An 18869-nucleotide genomic window follows, 5' to 3' on the forward strand; every position below is an offset into this window, starting at 1 on the left:
CTCCTCCAGCAATGCATGTAGAGAGCTGGCCTACTTCTTAACAACTGGCATCGTGGTATCATCTTTTGGGCTTCCCATTGTGCTAGCCCGCAATAGCATAGTGAGTTCTCTCTACCCATGCTGAAATATTTTCTATGCACACACACACACACACACACACACAACACATACACACACACACACACACACACATACATACATACGTATATATGATTTCCGTTTTATTTGTCTGTGCTGTCTACACCACATCAGTTGTTGGTGTATCTGTACTTGCACTGTATCTTGAGAGCATGACTAGAAGACTATGGATTTCTTCCGTCAAAAGTTTTGATTCAGTATAAATATTTTTCTTCTACAGATCGAGTGGGGTGCCTGTGGTCTGGTGATGACAGGAAACGCTGTCATCTTTCTCACTATTCTTGGCTTTTTTGTTGTGTTTGGAGGTGGAGACGACTTCAGCTGGGAGCAGTGGTAGAGTGCCTGTAGACAGTGGACAGGTGGACAGATGGACAGATGGATGGTTGGGTAGGTGGATAGTTGAACGGATAGACTGCAGACTGAGGGACACAAATGTCCTGCACTCAATGGGGGATGATGCTCATGTACAGTATAGGCTGTAAAATGCCAGATCTACTGGGCATGTTTTCAGGCCGATTGTTATATTAGGAGGTATTAGGGTTGGAGACAACACTATGTACCCTATTAATGTGCCTTATGTGTGGGACCAGAGAGACTCTGATGCCTATACCCCTCTTATGCTGTAACCCCATCACTATCCACCATAACCCATATATTTTAGCTTGTCTCGCCTCTCTTTCAAACCCCAAATCACTCTGCTCATTGCAGCTGCCTGCTATTTCATTATGCTTCAATTAATTAATATCATAAAGGGATCCTAAAGAGTAACTCTACTGTAATATACACTGCAATGCTCACCGCATTATCTTTCCTCATTGTTCAAGGGGAATTGGCTCTACTGAATTATGGCTTACTTACTATTAAGAGCGCTGTTTGCTGTCTAAAGTGTAAAGGCAGGCTAAGTTATCTTAATCCATGCTATCTGACAACAAGTTGTAGGAATCCTAATCAGGTAAAGATATATTTGTATGGAGGTAATGTGTTTTTTTTGTTTTCATTATGCTACAAGCCTTTAAAGCCTTACTTTTTGTTCCGGTGCAATTGTTTACATTCTCACCAAAGATCATTTTAGATTGCAAAAATGGAGCATATTCATCACTGAACTGCGTTTTGATCTTTGCTTTGCAGCAACATGATCCTCAGAAGCAAGCTGAGGGACTCGATAAAGCTGTTTAGTGAATATCAAACATCTAAGAATTTATGTTCAGTTATCAGGCCAGAGAAAGCACCCACATCCATTTTATATTTATGCTGACGACAAACAAATTCATACTATCGACATGAGCTTGATATTAATTTGTGAATCATATTTTTTACATGTTGAATGGTAAATACAGTACATGTATGTTGTTTTTGTCCTAAAGGAGAGGGCTCTACCTGCAAACTCAAGTGCCTGTCATTCACAGTGTATATTTTAATTAATAGAGAAATCACTGTGATTCATTTTTGAGTCTGTTTTTTGTGTTCCATCAGGGGCCATTGAAATATGTAATTGTGAATCAATATTACATCCTCATGTTCTATTTTGTCATAATCAATAACCGACTATTAATGAGGTTCTGTAGTTTGTATGATTATCCCACTTTATAGAGACTATCACAGAAAAACATCTAGTTCATGTCCGATTCAATTTCTTATCTCCTAATTCTTTAACTGCTTTACAAGGGAAACTATTATATTGTATATCTCACAACTGACATTTTCAATAAAGAAAGTTTGTTCTTTCTATTGTGACTCCCATACCCACACTTTGAAAACACTAATGAGCTCTCAAAGGTTATTTTATAAGCTCCTGACTGCATTTTGTTTTCTAACACTGATTAAAACTCTCTGTATAAACAAATGTACATGCTCTGTCTTACTGCTGGTGGTGTGATTAGAATCTCACAGTGGTCGGTGAACTGGATGAAGAGCTTGATTTGACTAGTGCAAAGCTTGCCTCTGGGCAGTGCTGATGGATGATGCATTCAGACACCTGCACACTATTTATACAGTATAGCAGCAATAGTGACTGTAGCAAACCTCTGTAACGGCCTCCCACAAAACAGACTGGAAAAGAAGGAGAGGTGCTGTGTGGGTGAGTGTGTTAGGTACATTTCTGTCTGACCAGACTATTCAAGCAAACCATAGGCCTGACTGACAGAAATATAGGTGTGAACAGCCGCTAAATAATTTAGATATTTTGCAATATTCATAAAGCAGCATGTAAAACAGCTCCATTCCTAGAAGATTATAATTTGTCCTTTCCAAACACAAACATCAATACTGAATACAGATCGGCAGCATTGCCAGTAGTGAGCAAGCTGCATGACAAACAAATGATAAAAGTCAATATTATCTATTCAGGGTTGAATAGGATGTGATAGAAATCAACCGTGCACCTGCATACAATTTCAATAGTTTAATGTAATTCTCTGTTCCTGTGTCAGGGATGCACTGAAGCTGCCTCACCAATTTGCGTGTTAAGCTGAGTGCATTTTCTCCACAAACAAAAGAAACCCACACTCACAACACAAATGAATGATTATTTTCATGAAAAACATCTGTGCTTCCCGCCTCCAGTGATTGCGTTCCACAATGAGAAGACACAGCATGCATGGACTAACATCCCACAGAGAGGATGGTGGCTGTATCAGCGCTGCTGTGTGGAAAGCACATTTGAGGAACATTTGCAAAGGTGTGTATGTGCAATTCATAATGCAGAAAGAACTGCATGGAAATGTATGGTTGTGTCAAATGTAAGAAATAAGTTGAAATCAGAGATTAAAATAAGATTGTCAGCTAAATTTTGCTCTTTGGAGGTTGCCAAAGGTCAAATAAACTGTCAAAATATCTGCACAAAAGGGCAGAAATGTGGCTGTATGGAACATCAAGACGGGAGATGGAGAGTGACAGAGATTTGGTGCTGATTGAGTTTCTGTTGGATGTTGGCAAACACTTCTGGGTGAATAAGAAGAGATCTATCATAATCACGTGGCTGATCAAGACAAGCCATCTGTTGACTACATATTTCATGAAGGAAAGCTGGTGATTAGTCACCACTGGTTCAGTTACTTAGGTACAACTGATGTTGAAATAAAAACACTGTCCCATATCTTACATCAGTGACAATGAGACCATGTGAATCAGAAGCTTTATTATATCTTAAAACCAACAACATGCCTACTTAATGGGCTTAAAGTGTTTGCTGAGTGAGGGAAACTGCATTTACACTGAACATAAGTGTCAGTGTGAGTGAGAGAAACCGAGAAGAAAAAAAGATGAAGGTAAAGATGAAAAAAGAGAAGGAGCCCAGGGACACCCATTCATCTCTGTTCCAGGACAGCTGTTGCCTGGCAACAGCCAAGGCATCAAAATTATTCTAAAAGACTGCTCAGTCTGGCCTTGAATACTACACAATGCAACACTGCAGAGCAACATCACACTGTGCAACACAGCATATTGTGTGATACTGTAATATACATTACATTGCAATTGTGGTAGGTGGCAGCGTGAAACACAACAGTAAGTAAAGTGCAGCCACACGGCTCAGTGCAACACAACACAGATGAACAAGATAAGAACAAACTGAATAATGCAGTGCAACACTACACACATCACATCACATCACAATGCAATGTGTGATCAGTGATACAATGAAATGCAGCACACTTCAGACTAGCACTACACAATGCAAGTTCCCAGCATGGCATTTACTATAAAATTAATGCATCAATATTATAATTCTAAAATTCTTATTTTATAACTTGCTACTGGAATAGCTCACTATACTCTAGCAGTAACCACTGCTCTTCCTTAGGAGCTACATGAGCTGCCTACAGTATTAAACTTAACTCACTAAATCATAAGTAGGTCTTTATATACATATATACATGTATATCTACATATAAAATAACTTCCATTGCAGTGGTGTTCTGCTATTTAAAGAGACAATCAACTAACACGCAGCAGGGGGTCAATGACTGACAGAGAGCCGGGGGGTTGGAGCCTCATTAGCGCGGTGAGGCAGACTCATCCGTACTCTCTTATGGCTGGAAATCAAATGGATGCAGAGCTGGGGCAGCAGAGAGGGAGGGCGCGCTGATGGCCATTGGTAAACGGAAGGATTTGCGTCGTCGGTGCCAAAGCCAATCGATGCGCTCTCGTGCTTGGGAAGGGGAACGAGCGCGAACGGAACAAATGGAACCTGATAAAAAGGGGCGCGTGCTGCCGAAGCGCGGCAGAGAAACACGAGACCACACAGCCGCAGCAGCGCGTGGGACAGCGGATACACCACCGGTAACTACGGACTACGTAACCGTCCGGTGAGAGAAACAGGTCACATTTACAGGAACAAAAGATGTATTATGTGTTTTGTCTTTCTGTAGCGTTGGCCGACGTTGTCCTACCTACACCGGGGGTTTAACTGCAGCATATTACCCGCGCAAAGTATCCAGTAAAAGTTGATTATGATGACAGCCAAGGGACATCGTCGGCACAGAGGCTGGCAAAAAAAAAAAAAAGATGTTTCACGATTCTCGGGTTGCAGGTTTTCGTCATTTGAGCTGTACGTAAGCTATTTTCGAGGAAACATGACCGTCAGTCAGATATCTTGAGTTGCACTGAAAGGTCTTTTGATTCAGTCATATCACGTAGGCTTCTTGTCTGTACGTAGGCTGTGCTCTTCATCTCTCTCAGGACTTTGCAATGTGGGCATCTTTCATCTCTCTCTCGCTCGATTTGTTTAGTTTTGTCACTACGTATCAAAACTGATGAAGAGCAGCATCATTTCTAATGACGAGCCTCTGTGGATCCAGCCTACACAAATGTTTGGGGCGATGTAGATGAAGTATGATGATGAGGTCAAGTAAGGTAAAGGTAAGGTTCTCTTACTACAGAGAAAGAGACGATAGATGTTCTTTATTGTCCACAAAGGGAAATTCATTTGCCTCACTCAGTTCAGTACTTTACTAACAGACAAGAGAAAACGCCACCGTACAAAAGAGGATGTGTGATTCTAAAAGTCAAGATCTTTCCTCCACAGGCACCAGTGTCAACAGAGGGGATGAAGCTGGCCCTGCCCCTGTTTGTATTGAATACAAGGGCATCATATCTCCTACCTGAGGGCAGGATCTGAAAGCTTGTGCTGAGGTTATGTGACCGACTTGCTTTCTTCACCGCCCTCTAGTCATAGAGCTGTTGGAGCTGCAAAGCTTGGACCCCAAGGCGGTCACCCTCTGCTGTTACGCAGGTCTCAGAGGGCCCCCCATACCAAGGCTCTCTATATGGCAGATGTAAACGCTGCGAGGAGCAGAGAGGCCAGCATCAGATTGCCGGTTTGAAACATGGCCTCCCTCCACCAGTTCCTGGTAGCATCCTTTGGCTTGGGCTATTTCCCTCTTTAATAACAAATGCAAAGCGCTCCTCTTCACTGAACTGTGAGCCGTGGCTTGTTGTTGGGGTAGCACTCAACAGCCGTCATGGTATTAGGCTGCACTCATAATATTGGATGCATGAAGTATGTTTAAGTTTGAGACAATTTAGATGTGGGTGGTCAAAAGGGGAAGATTTGTGGAAAAGTGCTGGAAAGTCTGGGTAAACCCACATTAACACATAATGGACGTACTGTTGGTTTGCTCTATAAACCAAAGTGTTTTATACACCATTAAACAATCAATCCCTGTCCATTTAACAATGACGTGTGGATTAAATGAGGTCAGCCAAGGCTTTCAGAAGATAAATAGTGCTAGTTAGGCTTTTTATTTTTCCCCAGAGGAGAAATTGACATTATACCGCTGTTGGGACTTAATATGTCTGACTTGTGTCAATATTCAACAGGGGTCTTTTTATAGTCTGTGTAAAGGGGCTGATTTGGGCTGATTGTAGCAGTTCTTTGGATTTAGCATCTTCATTTTAGTAAAAAAAATATGTTCAGCTGAACCTTTTAAAACTTGTATTACAGTTTTAAAAGGTACACTACACCTTTGGCCATGTTGTACATTAAGTGAAGTAATGAATGAAGAAACCCAGTCTGTCCCAGTGGCATAAAAGTGCTCATTGTTTTCTACATGGCCCACGCAATATTGTGTTTTTAAATATGAATCCGTCTGAAACAGCTGGGATGGTGATCTGTAGCTGTAACGTCTTTGGCTTTCATGTTTAAATACAGTATTCACAATAAGTGCTAGATATTGTGAGTTGATATAAGTGATATCTGTTCAGTGTTCTACGTGTGTGTGTGTGTGTGTGTGTGTGTGTGTGTGTGCGCACGCAGTTAATTTCTGCCTGGGCACAGTGTGTGTTATCACCACCTGCCTGTCTCCCCTACGTCCTTTGATATTCCAACTTTCTCTTCTAGGATTTATTATCTGTGGATCTCTGCTATACGGACTTCTCCAGCTTTTATAACTTTGTTGCTCACTCAAAACATTGGCTATACTGCGCACAGATGTGAAAGGTTACAATCTTGAGATTGCTCTCTATTTGAATATTAATTCCTTAAAAATCCAAAACACAAGAATAAAAACACAACATTGATTCGTCCCTAGATTATAATTTCAGCATTTAGCCCTTTACAAATCAATGTGTAGAGCTGTACATACACAAGCCCTTATATGACACCACAGTGTGTACACTGGCATGGCATACTATCATTAGGAATGCACGATACCATTTTCTTTCAGCCAATGAGATAATCGATTATTTCACTTTTTCGTAATTTAAAGAGAAGTTAGCTGTAGTTTTTACACACTTGATGGTAAGAAAGCCTAGATGTAGTGAGCAAAGATGGGTGATTTAATATTCCAAAGCTCTGACCTAACCAAATCTGATATTATTGTTAACACAACTAAAACAACAGTTCTGACTCTTCAAATGATCGTTTAGTTTTCACAGTAAAGTTCAGCAAAAACCTTCGCAAACATACGTTGGCTTTCATAGAACATAAATTAATTAATTAATAGCTTTGCATAAGTATTCAAAATGAGTTATTATTATGGACCAACACATTACCGGCTGTAATTATTCCAATAATTCTTAATAATATACATTTACTATGATTGGACGATAATCTATCTGCCCCGGTAATCATTGTGTGTCCCTATCTGTCGTCTATACTCCTGACAGACGTGCTCTTTCCTTTAAGCCCAGTTCATAGCGTTTCTGTAATGCCCCTGGTCATGTGGTGTGAACTCTGGCCACTGTCCTTTTATTCTCAGTCCGTGCTGAAACAACAAGGCACATACATCCAGCTTCTTGTTAAAAGGGCTCCCCGGCTGCCAGACTGATGACTCATTTACTGGCTGCTTGGTGGCTTTACTGGTGATGTGGCTACTATAGTGCCTTTTCTGTTTCTGTACATTGACGTTTCCTTCCAGAAGATGAAAACATGCCGTGTCTGTGGTAGGCATTTAGGTTTGCAGAGTGGGTGAGTGTTTGTCATACTGGGAAGTATGAAAAAACAACTGATTGTGACTGCGTGCGTGCGTGTTTATGTGTTGGATGGTTATCTGAACTATGACAGTCATGCGTTCAGAGAACCATAGCAATTGTGATTCCTAACATCAAGAGGAGCTTTTACACTCTTCATACAACTCTGACCTATCTATCAAAAGTATTTTATACATCTATTAAGTATTGTTAAATCATGTGTATATGTGTGTCAGAGGGAAGTGTATTGCCCTTTTAGACATTTTAGTGTTGTCAGGGGTCCTTGTAGCTGATCAGTCACATAGTTCCAGCTGGCTAAAATATTGTCTGTTTTTTGCTGTGATATGTGATCTGTGAAATTGTAATCCATACATTGTTTGTCTTTCAGGCTGACAGTGTGCTGACGTGAATTCCCCCTCACTCCCTCATCACTTGCTCAAGGAGAAGAGCTTCAGCTGTAAGTACACTTTTTCTAGTGGCTGAGAGGGAATATTGTGTTCACAGTGCATGCCTTATTGCTGACTGAAGCAGTGTATACGATTTCTTCATTGGTTTTCAAGCAGAAGAGATTAGTTCTGTATCATGGAGCTATTGCATGGAAAGATTACAGTAAATCTGCAGTACTTCACATTCGTCATTTTGAAACAGAATCCTCACTGAACCACTTTCATATTGCATGAATGAATGTAAAGCTGAAATGATCAATCAATTATTTGATTGACAGAAAAATGTATCTGCAACTATTTTAAGAATCAAATAAGGGTGCTCGAATCAGAATGTTTGGGACTCATGGTCGGGTCTATTTGAAGCCTTATATTTATCATGTAGCATTATTTATTCAACTATTCTTAACATATTAAGTATTAAAACCAAGAAATGAAAAGTTTCATAAATTGACAGCAGTTTATGTGTTAGCAGGCAACATCTGCCCCATATTACTTTCTCTTTCTGTCTCTCTCTCTCTCTCCCTCTCTACTCTCGGTTATTGGGAGTAGCTTAACAAATCCCACAGAATGACAGTGAGTGTAACTGGGGAGGGGAGGCGAGTATATGTCTGTTTCTAGTAAGTTATTTCTTATTTTACAATGTTGGTTCTGCTTAATTCTCCACCTTATTTTAGTGTTTATTCACAAACTGTTTTTATCTGCGAAGCACATTGGGCTGCATATTTGAATAAAAGCTGTGCGATATGACCAACATTTCATATCCCATATATAGAAGTCATTTCATTACCCCGATAATCATATTTGATTATTTTTCTTTTATGTAGAACCTTTGTGCAATTAAGCATGAAACAAAATATTAGAGAGAGAGAGAGAGCTTCCACACGAGGCTCACCTTATTTTTTCTATCGTCACACAATATATGGTCATATCGCACTGTCCTACTAGCCTTGACATAGATATTGATAAAGTGATGAACAGGGAGTGGTGTGTAGAATCTATCATGGTTCGCAGGCTCAGCCAGTTGCTCCACAGCAGGATGTAGCCACCCTGTGTGTTAAGGAGGTGGTGGATCATACGGGTTTGCTCTCATCGTGCTCAACAGTGTCTCCAAAGAGCACAGGTCAAAGCTGCACACTGATTAATTTCTGTCTCAGTTGTCATCTGAAGGATTCACAGCCACGTTGACATGGAGGTTGCCAACTGATGACACTCACCAAAGGCCCTCTCTGCGCCACAGATCCTGCAGACTCTGCCAAGCCTTCTGTCGGCTGCTTACTCTCCAAGCCATTTGTCATGATTCACCCTTAGAGCTTTAATCCATGTAGCTGGCAATAGAAAGTTTTGTCTAGTGAATGTATAACTGATGTAGTGCTGACACAGACAGTACTTAAATCACAATACCTCAATGGATGTTAAATGGGGTGACTTGAATACCATGCGGTAATTAGTGTATGTGTGTGTGGGTGTTTGAATTTGACAGAATGGCACTCCCGCTTAATTACTGGGCTTTTTCAACAGCTCCATTCAAACAGTGACTCATCCAGAGTCACAGTCGCCATGTGTCCTGGCCCACCAATTATTTCTCATTTCTTTTTCTTCTCTTAAATGGTTTAAGTTTCGATATTAGCACTGAAGCAAAGCTTTAAAGGCTCCTGATGAATTAAGACTTTATTCACTTCTTTCATCTAATTACAAGAAAGGACAAAGGATAGTATCAGTGATGAATGCTGAATACGACCAAATAAGTACATTGTGGTTAGCAGTGTAATTGAGGATGCTGTTTCCACGTCATTATTGCATAATGACAGAATGCCTTATCAGTTGTTATATTTGTTTCCTAATTTTTAAACCAATTAAGGCAGTTTGTAAACCAATACAGCTGCAGATCAGTCTGCTTCTAACAGTTTTTGTAGAATAACATTGAAAGAGAGAGTTTCTCATGACTTGACTAGGGATGGTGTTTGCAATCCCAGTATGACAAACACATGGTGTGACAACAGGACAATCCTAAAATGGTCTTGTGACACGTGGCCCAGTGGCGGCAGCAGGCTCACAGGGTCTGGCCTGTTCAGTCTCTCTCATTATGTCTGTACTCTAGGGCAGTGGGTTTCCTGCATGTGGCCTCCACAGTGACGTCATCTTTCAGCTGCCACCTATTGTTGTTTCTCTCCCTCCTCAACAAACTACACTCAGCCTTCACTTGTCTCAAAAGTTCCTTTCTGGGTCAGGGTTAGCTGCTGGAATCTGCTTCACTGCACTGAATGCAAATACAAACCGCAAAGTTCCCACTGTGACTTGGTGTAGATTTTCCAGTGACAGATAATTTAAGCTGACAAGTGTTGATTGGCATTTTTTTTTCAGTCACGGAGCTAATATGGCTTTGGGGTGAGCAGTTAAAACAATGTTAAACTTTTGAAGAATGTTTGATAGGTGTCAATTTAAATTACTTGATAGAAGAAATTATTTTGACAGTTACATCTTGAAAGTTAATTGAACATTTTTAGAATCTATAAACATTTGATTTTATGTACTATATTGTCTGGATGTTATTTGTTTATGAATCCAGCCTCCACCTATTGGTGCCCACAGAAGAAGTTAAAGTTGTTGACAATAATGAACACTTACAGCTGCTTATAACTACATTATAGTGTTTTATTCTAAATTTCTAAATGTTTATATGCTGCTGATACTGTAAATGTTAAATGGAGGCGGGGGGTAAAGTACCTGCTTTATAATATATTGTAGAAATAGAAGTCACTCTTGATACTGTAAGCATGTTGGCTATTGTGCGATGGGCCTCTCTGAATTAGCGTTACATCAAGGACAATGTTTGTGTCCATGCGGAATATTTATTTTGTGCCCTGTTTTAAAAGCAGGGCTGCAACTAATAATTATTTTCATTTTTGATTCATCCAAATTATTTTCTCAATTAATAGTTAAATTATTTGTCTTATCAAAGGTCAGAAAGTTGTGAGAAAATCAGAATTTCCCATACAGAGGCCAAGGTGACATCTTCAAATAGCTTGTTTTGTGCCACTAACTGTCCGAACCCCCAAAATAGTCTGTTTATTATAATTCAAGACAGGGAAACTTAAGAAATACATCAAAATTAAAAAGTACTATTTTGATAATAGATGAGTCTATTGTTGATCAATTAATTGACTCCACATTTAAGCTCATCCTAAATGGAAAGGAGCTCTGGCTGGCCTCCTGTCTTGCATGTTTGTATCTATAACTTTGTCTGAAATGACAATTCATAGTTGTAGAAATCTGAATTTCAATCAACTTTAATGTATATATTACTCTATGGTTAATATAACAAGTCTGACTTAGTGAGTGTTAGGGCATCTGCATGAAGTGCAACAGCTGCTTTTGTGTGTAGGACATGCCCACGCAAACAGTGTGGGAAGTAGGGATAAGATTAGAAAAGTGTTTTCCTTTAAACTTATTGCAGCCTTCCAGCAAGGGTTTATTTTTCTTTGACATACAGTTCATAACTTTATGTATTCATACAAAATTAACCACTTAACAAGTCTGGCCAAATATTGATTGGTATCATATTCTGTGCTGAATGAATTACATTAAGATGGATGTGTCTAAGAAGGTAGTCGCCCAGATAAGTTTTAGAGACTTTTAGCACAAAATATCAGTATGTGATAAACTTGGGTGTGGGTGTGTGTGGGTGTCTATATATCTGCATACCACAGTATCATGGTAAATGGATTAATGGCCCCAATAAGTAAAAAAATGTAATTAAAAGAGGGCCGAGAGTTTGTGAAGACTTTGTGCTTCAGGCAGCTTGTTCCGTGTACTGGGGTCCAAGCCAGATGAGGGCTAGCTTATTAATCATTTTCTTATTTTTTTCTTAGTCTTCTAGGGATGAACAACAGTTTTTTTTACACATGACAAACAAACAATAAAATGTTTAAATGCTTTAGAATGCAGTGAATAAAGTGAATCCCGGGTAGATGCAGTATGATGAAATAAGGAAATCTTGTCTTGGGACTAAATATAAATTGCAACTTTGGCAGATTCCTCATTTCAGTTCCCAGCGGTCCTTTCAGTGAGAGCCACGGCTATTATTTTCAAGGTCAGAAGGAGAAACCATTCTATGTTAGATATATTTCTTTGGTGATAAAACGAGATTGCACAATCTCTTTTATTTGGTCATTAAAGTTCAGCTCAGTGTCAGAAAATGAAATCACAGCTTTTATTTTAAGGACATTTGCAGACCAAAAGTGTTTCAAAGTATATCTGTGGAAACTTAAAATCAGTGAGCATTTTTTAAATTGGTATAGTTATGTCACCAGTGGACAGGCTACTGTTTAAATTGCAGTTCCCAAGGTGTGAATAAAGTTGGTGTGGTGTTGTTTAAATTGAATAAATGTGGGCGGGGCCCAACAGACAGGTCCTGCTGCTGTTCTGTCAACAGCTGTCTTGTGACTTGTGCTGCTTACTTCTCTATTTCACACCCAGTAGTTGAAGAAGTATTTGAAGCCTTACATAAAGATTAATATACATACAGATTAAGTTTCCACTGAAGGAATCAGTGCTGGGTAAGTAGAATCACTTTGGTTAATATGTGCACAGTATGTTCTCTAATTTTTGCACTTAATGTTTTTTTCATTTAACAGTAGATGTAACTTCTCTGTCTGTTAATGAGTGACCACTGTAAAGTTAATTCATCGTTGTGGTGCCACACAGATGGCTTTAAAAGCTCTCATTGAGTAATTGAACGTAATATTAACATAGTTCCCCACATTGAGCCTCCTTTGTTTTGGCGTCACAAAAGCTACCTTTGTGTGGGTGTCCAGCGATTTTAAATGTCTGACGACTACTGACTCACTCTTCACAGCTCTCCATTGTGCAGGGACGCCGTGTGACATACACTGACTGGTCAGATGGGAACATTTTCTCACTGCTGCCAGCAATGCAGCCTTGCTTATGTAAAATATGTGACAAAAGTGTAAACACTGGTTGTAATGATAGTGTTGTGAGTTGCCCTTTTACATTACCTGCTGTTTGAACATTCAAATTTTGTTGGATGATAGTAGATGAGTGCCATATATAACAAATACCGTCAATATCCATGTATCTTTCCATCCATTCTTTATATGTATTTATTCTTGCTCAGTGCCAATAGGGATGGTGGTGGTGGAGTGATGTCTCTTCCAGCATACACAGGGTGAATCACATACAGAGTCTATGTTTTCTGCAGAAACATCTGTGTTACATGTTATTACAGATGGCAACACATTCCTGGTGTCAAGCCACCAAAAGGAAAACATAAGACGAAGAGAAAAGTCAAGGAGGTCAAAGTTTTTGCGAGAGGTGGCATCTGAGCAGCGCAGGGGCCCTGAGATCTTTATCAAATTAATTTTGGCTTATTTTAATAATAGATGACGCCTGTGTATGGCTGGTAAAGTTTTCTCAGTTTATCTGCCATTGGCAGATGAGCCAAAAAGTTAATTTTGGAAGCTCCAAGCAGCATGGCTGCCCCTCTCTGTACATCCATCTGTCTTTCACCTTCCTTTCTGGGTCTCACTTATTCTCACACATAAATAAACAGCAATCGCATTAACGAATAATAACAAATTAACTCCAGATACGGGATCACATCAGTCCCAACTCTACTCCAAACCCCACCATGCAATGTGGTATCTGGTGTTCCTTGGGAAAATGACACAGGTGATTAATCTGATATGGAGCCTTTTCTCTCCCATGTGCCCAGAGAATACATACTGTGCTAATACATACTTAATTCATACTTTTAAAGCCCCCCCTTTTAATGGAAGAAAATACAAAAACAAAGTCTGTCTATGGCCTTTGAGTTGTAATTAAGCAGAAGCAATCTGCTTAAGTTTGTTTTGTTCTCAGTTGCAGTGATACACACCCAGTACAGTGATCCCTGGTGTTCTCTTCAAAATCCGAGCCAAATCCTTACAATCAGCATCTCGAGTGCTGCCTCATGACCGTGCATTCTGTTGCCTGCTTCACATCAATAACCAATTATTTGTAGAGGTACAGGCAGCCGCCACGGGGATGACCTACTGCTGGGGTTACTGAGATGAGAGGTTACTTGGGGTTTTGTTTCTGTAAAAAGTGGAAGCAGGAGTGCATTATCAATCCAGTGTCTTTTGTCCAATGATCTTTGTTGTTTTGAGTGGCTCTCTTGGGGTTTCGCTTTAAATGCTCTTCAGAGAAGCTAACTTCTTTCCTGGATGTACTGACAGTTTCCTGACCTTTTCACTGAAGTGCTGATGACAAGGAAAAAGCTTTTATTTTGTAACCATTTTAATTTCATTTCCTTTAACATTCTTACTTTCTTTGTGAATCATTCTGTATAATAGTGAAGGTTTTTTGTTGATAATGACCTTCAAAGGTAATCACTGATGTGTACTTTCAAAGAGCTCAACCATGTGCTGGCAGTCCAACCTTTTAAAAAAACATTCCAAACTATTATAGATATATTCAAAACACTGACAAGAGATCCTAATGAAAAGCAACCAATTAGTAAGCCCAGTGCAATATAAGTATCAGTAATATGTTTAGCCAGGCAGTATGCTACAAACTGGGAGATTGACAGAATAGTGACGCTAAACTAATTTGTCTCTCTGGTTTCCTGTCTCTAATGGTGTCACTACCCAAATAAAGTCAGGAATGAATGATGATTTGACAACTGATCATCAATTAAGTGTTTAATTTGTTTATAAAGTGAAAATGCCAAACATTTGGCAGTTCCATCTAAGTCAATTACAAGAAATGTAATCATTTCTCATTATAAATTTAATATGAACTGTTGGTCGGTTAAACAAAAAAATATGTTACCTTGGGCTCTGAGAAAATCTGATAGCCATTTTTGTTTTACTATTTGTTGTAATTTTCTAGATGAAACAATCAGTTGATTGAATCAGCAGATTAATGGATCATAAAAATCATTAGTTTCAGCCCTACAAAATAGCTCACACACTTGCACTCATACTGATTAAAATCCAAGCTGGCAGTGTAACTAACTCTAGTGACTTGACAAACATACCATTCAATGTTATTCACCTATTTTATTATGGAACTGTAACTGTGGATATAACGTTCATTGAATGGGAAGTGTATATCCATGGTGTTGATGATTAAGAGATACAAATACTCATTCGTATAAGACTGTGTGAGTAGTCCCAGGTCTGTTTCTGTCCAACATTAAACCATCCAGGCTGTGGAACAGTGTACTATGTTGTGTTTACTGGAGCTGTGATGTTTTCCTCGCACTAGTCCAGTCCATGGAGATACCACAACCTTCGAAAACTAACTTTTGAAGCACAGAAACAAACAATTAAATGGTGTATGCCACCTGAATTCGTAATAAGTGGTCTTACAGCTCCCCTGTCTGCTTGTTACAAAACACAGCTACACAGTTACAGTTTATTGAGCCATTTCGGTATGGTGTACATAGTGCAAGTGCTCCCTAGTGTCTTAGATAGCATAAGGACACACTGACCTTTCTGGACTCTTCCTCTGATGAATTGTGCTAATATTCTTAAAGCTTTAAAATTGTAGAATCATGCCCATCATTGCTGGACTTACATGAGATGATTTGAAATAACCTTTTGCTGGATATCTTCTCTGCTCGTTTGGTAAAGAAGTTCTCGGCTCCGGGGCCCATTCATCCAGTGATAATTTGCAACAGCTTGACCTTTAGGGAAGGACCCAGAGCAAAGAGTTTTTATGGCAAGCAGCACTGATACTAATAAGTGATATGTAACTTGGAACGACCATGATGTACAATGGCAAGGAAAATATTTTCTGAAATGCTGCTGTTTGAGAAGTTCATAGTTTGGTAAATGGGTTTAGTTTAATTTAAGTATAATCTGAAAGAGCCAAGACCTTATGTATAAATTAACTTTAAATTTTTAGCTACACTAGCAGAATGGGTTTAGGTATGGCAATGCTGGTTGGTTGGTGTGCCACTTTGGTCAAGACTGAAATAGCTTAACGACTATTGGATGGATTGCCATGTCATGCATTAGCGTAGTGTTTGAACATGTCCTCCACAGGCTGAATCCTACTGACTTTGATGAATCCCTGAATTTCATCTAACGCCACCATATATCTCACCAAATATCTTTGGTGATTCCCTGACTTTTCACATAGAGCCATCGTCAGATCAGAATTTCAGTATGTTTGATACCTGCAAAACTTATCATATTCCCATTAGCCTCAGCTGTACTTTGTATAAAGGGATAATGTTAACAAATGTTAAGATTTCTACACGTTAAACTAAGATTGCAGTCACGGTAAACATTATACCACCTAAACATTAACATGATAAGCCTAAGTGTGGCCTCACATAATCGCAGTCTTGTTTAAACAACACTATTTTCCTGGGTTGTTAGAATATTTGATGCAATTACCGTATATGCTGAACTATTTTAGTACTTGGGCACATGAATAAGATTGAGATTACTTGGACTGATAATCATACTTGTATATTGGCCGTCTACTACTCTTACTCTATTAACAGAGACATTGATATCAGCACAGATGGAGGCTGTTTTTAATTAAAGCAGCAGAAAATGGCTGTCAGTTCAAGTTTCTGAAAAAAAAAAATTACAAGCATTAAAATACTAACTCTTTTGTCGGCTGTTTCTACATTCAATTTGTCTATCTACAGCTTTATCTTTTTCTATCATCATCATCATACATCCTGTATAATTATGGTTACAATAACCACCACAGCCTAAACATCTACTTGAGACCTCTGTGTCATGAAGTATGAAGACTTTGAATGATGGTCTTGTGAAACCTAGAATAGACACATCTATGCAACCTTATACATTATTGAGAACTTTTCCCTCCTACTGAGATTTGAACCATCAGCCCACTTATCTTACAGATTCTCTACATACTAAAACACGTGTGATCTGTCATTTCACATCTCGTCATTCTGTTCACAAGGGCAGCAGCATGTAGATGTTTGTATGTTTGGAAAGCTACGAACAACATTGGGCTGTTTGTGCAGCTGAGAAATTGTCTTTTCATGCCACTTGACTTGGCAGCAGCGGGTAAGCACCAACAACAGCCTCCCTCACCAGTAGTCCTTCACTGACTTTAACAGAAGGACACAGCGCCTGCCAAATAAGGGGTAATGTGAGGGGAACACAGGAGGGGGGTGGGAGGTGTCCGGGGGGTGTCAATAGTGACATGGAAAATATAGATCTCATAGATTAGTTAGTCATGTCTGTGTGTTGGCTCTTTTCCACCCGCTGTGGTGATTCTATAATTGATGAGTGTAGAGTCACTGCATTCAGAAGAGGCTGACCGACAGGACCGGCCTAAAATACCTTCCAATTAAGAACTTAAAGCTGGCATCTAATGTCTGTTCAGGTTTGTAACATTTCTAAACCTACTCTGAATGTTTTAGATTCAAATCAAAATGTTTCCAATTTGAAAATTTAATTAAAATTCTGTTTAAAGAAAAAATATGGAGTCTACAGCTATGCTATGGCTTTTAGACTCTACTTAGAGTAGGCGCAGTGCTGCTTTGAGCTAAATGTTTACGTCAACATGCTTACATGCTGATGTTTAGCTAGTACACCGTTTGCCATCCCCATCTTAGTTTAGTGTATTACAATGCTAACATTTGGTACTACAGTTAATTCTGTGGGGACATCCTTGTCTGTGCCAAATTGTATGGCCATCCATCCATTATTTCAAGATATTTAACTTAAAATGAAAAAGACTAAAAGAAAAGTTAGGGGATCAGTCAATATCTGTCCAAAATGTCATGGCAATCCATCTAGTAGTCAGTCAGAGATAAGGTGGTGGACCAACAGACCAACATTGCCATCCCTGACACCATATCTCTAGCATGGCTCAAATGTTTCTAAAATAAGGTATAAAGAAAAGTATATATTTGCTATTGATACCGAATCTTAAAAATAACATTATTGGAACTAATATTGAAAACGTTCCAAGCCATACAGGTCGGTTTTTACCTTTTTCCTGTATTTTTTTCTGCCTCGAAGGTGTGTTTAAATTCATTTCATTACAGTATGAATGTCTACTTGTACAAACTTGTAACTGCTGAGATAGGTAATCCATCACAGTCCATGTAATGTCTGCTTTTTTTGTCAAACACACAACACAGTGTAGACTTGTCAGATTACTGCACACAGAACTGCATTCCCAAGCCAGAACAATAACGCAAGTCGGTCAAGAATTGCAGACATGATATTCACTGTGAGGGAGGCAGAATAACTTTTGGAACTGGATACCTTATATCATTGCCCCCACCCTCCTCTGCTTCCCATGTGCAGGCGTACTGGTGAGGCTGCCCAGAGCAGGAGAAGCAGGAAAGAACTACGTCTTCGGAGAGTGGATTAGAGACAGAGAGAGAGAGAGAGAGGGAGAGAGGGAGAGTCTGGCTGAACATCCCTCAGGATGAAGAAAAGCAGTAATGCGCAGGGGGTTACACCAGACGATGTAAGTATTGATTTTTCCAACCCTCCATCTGTGCAACCATGAATCCATCCATGCATTCATTACACAGCCACTCATGATTTCTTTTTATCCGATATTCCGCTTCTCGCCTTTTAAGTTTACAGCCTAATTCTGCAGTTTGCCCAGTTACTGTAAATTTTGTAATGCTTGCCTTTGCTTTGTTTCTTCCCCAACAAATACCCATTGAGCTCTAGTGAGAATACACTGAGGCAGCAAGGTGCAGTATGTCTGTACGTTGGTCAGTGACTCATAAACAGATGACTGTACTGTACACAACAGACCGCGATCCGGCAGGACATGCTGCAGAGAGCAAAAATGGTGTGTGTGTGTGTGTTGGAACAGAGACGGGGGGTGAAGGACAGTGTGTTGTGTGAGTGTGTGTGT

At 39.5% G+C, this 18869-nt stretch overlaps 2 protein-coding genes across 2 annotated transcripts in view; both read left to right on the forward strand.

Annotated features, from left to right (window-relative positions):
• Positions 1-475, forward strand: part of LOC118334549 (leptin receptor gene-related protein-like) — a 1823-nt gene extending 1348 nt beyond the window's left edge. The window contains exon 4 of the mRNA XM_035670477.1: positions 359-475. Coding sequence (XP_035526370.1) covers positions 359-475 — 117 coding nt within the window. The remainder of the gene's footprint in view (positions 1-358) is intronic.
• Positions 476-4173: 3698 nt separating this feature from the next.
• The window catches only part of LOC118334797 (cAMP-specific 3',5'-cyclic phosphodiesterase 4B-like), a 49320-nt gene continuing 34624 nt past the window's right edge, over positions 4174-18869 (forward strand). Inside the window, 3 exon segments of the mRNA XM_035670864.1 lie at positions 4174-4442; positions 7934-8002; positions 18302-18467. Coding sequence (XP_035526757.1) covers positions 18426-18467 — 42 coding nt within the window. The 5' untranslated portion in view covers positions 4174-4442; positions 7934-8002; positions 18302-18425.

Source organism: Morone saxatilis, unplaced genomic scaffold, assembly GCF_004916995.1.
Source record: "Morone saxatilis isolate NCDOM2014 unplaced genomic scaffold, NCSU_SB_2.0 Contig23, whole genome shotgun sequence".
NCBI lineage: Eukaryota > Metazoa > Chordata > Actinopteri > Moronidae > Morone > Morone saxatilis.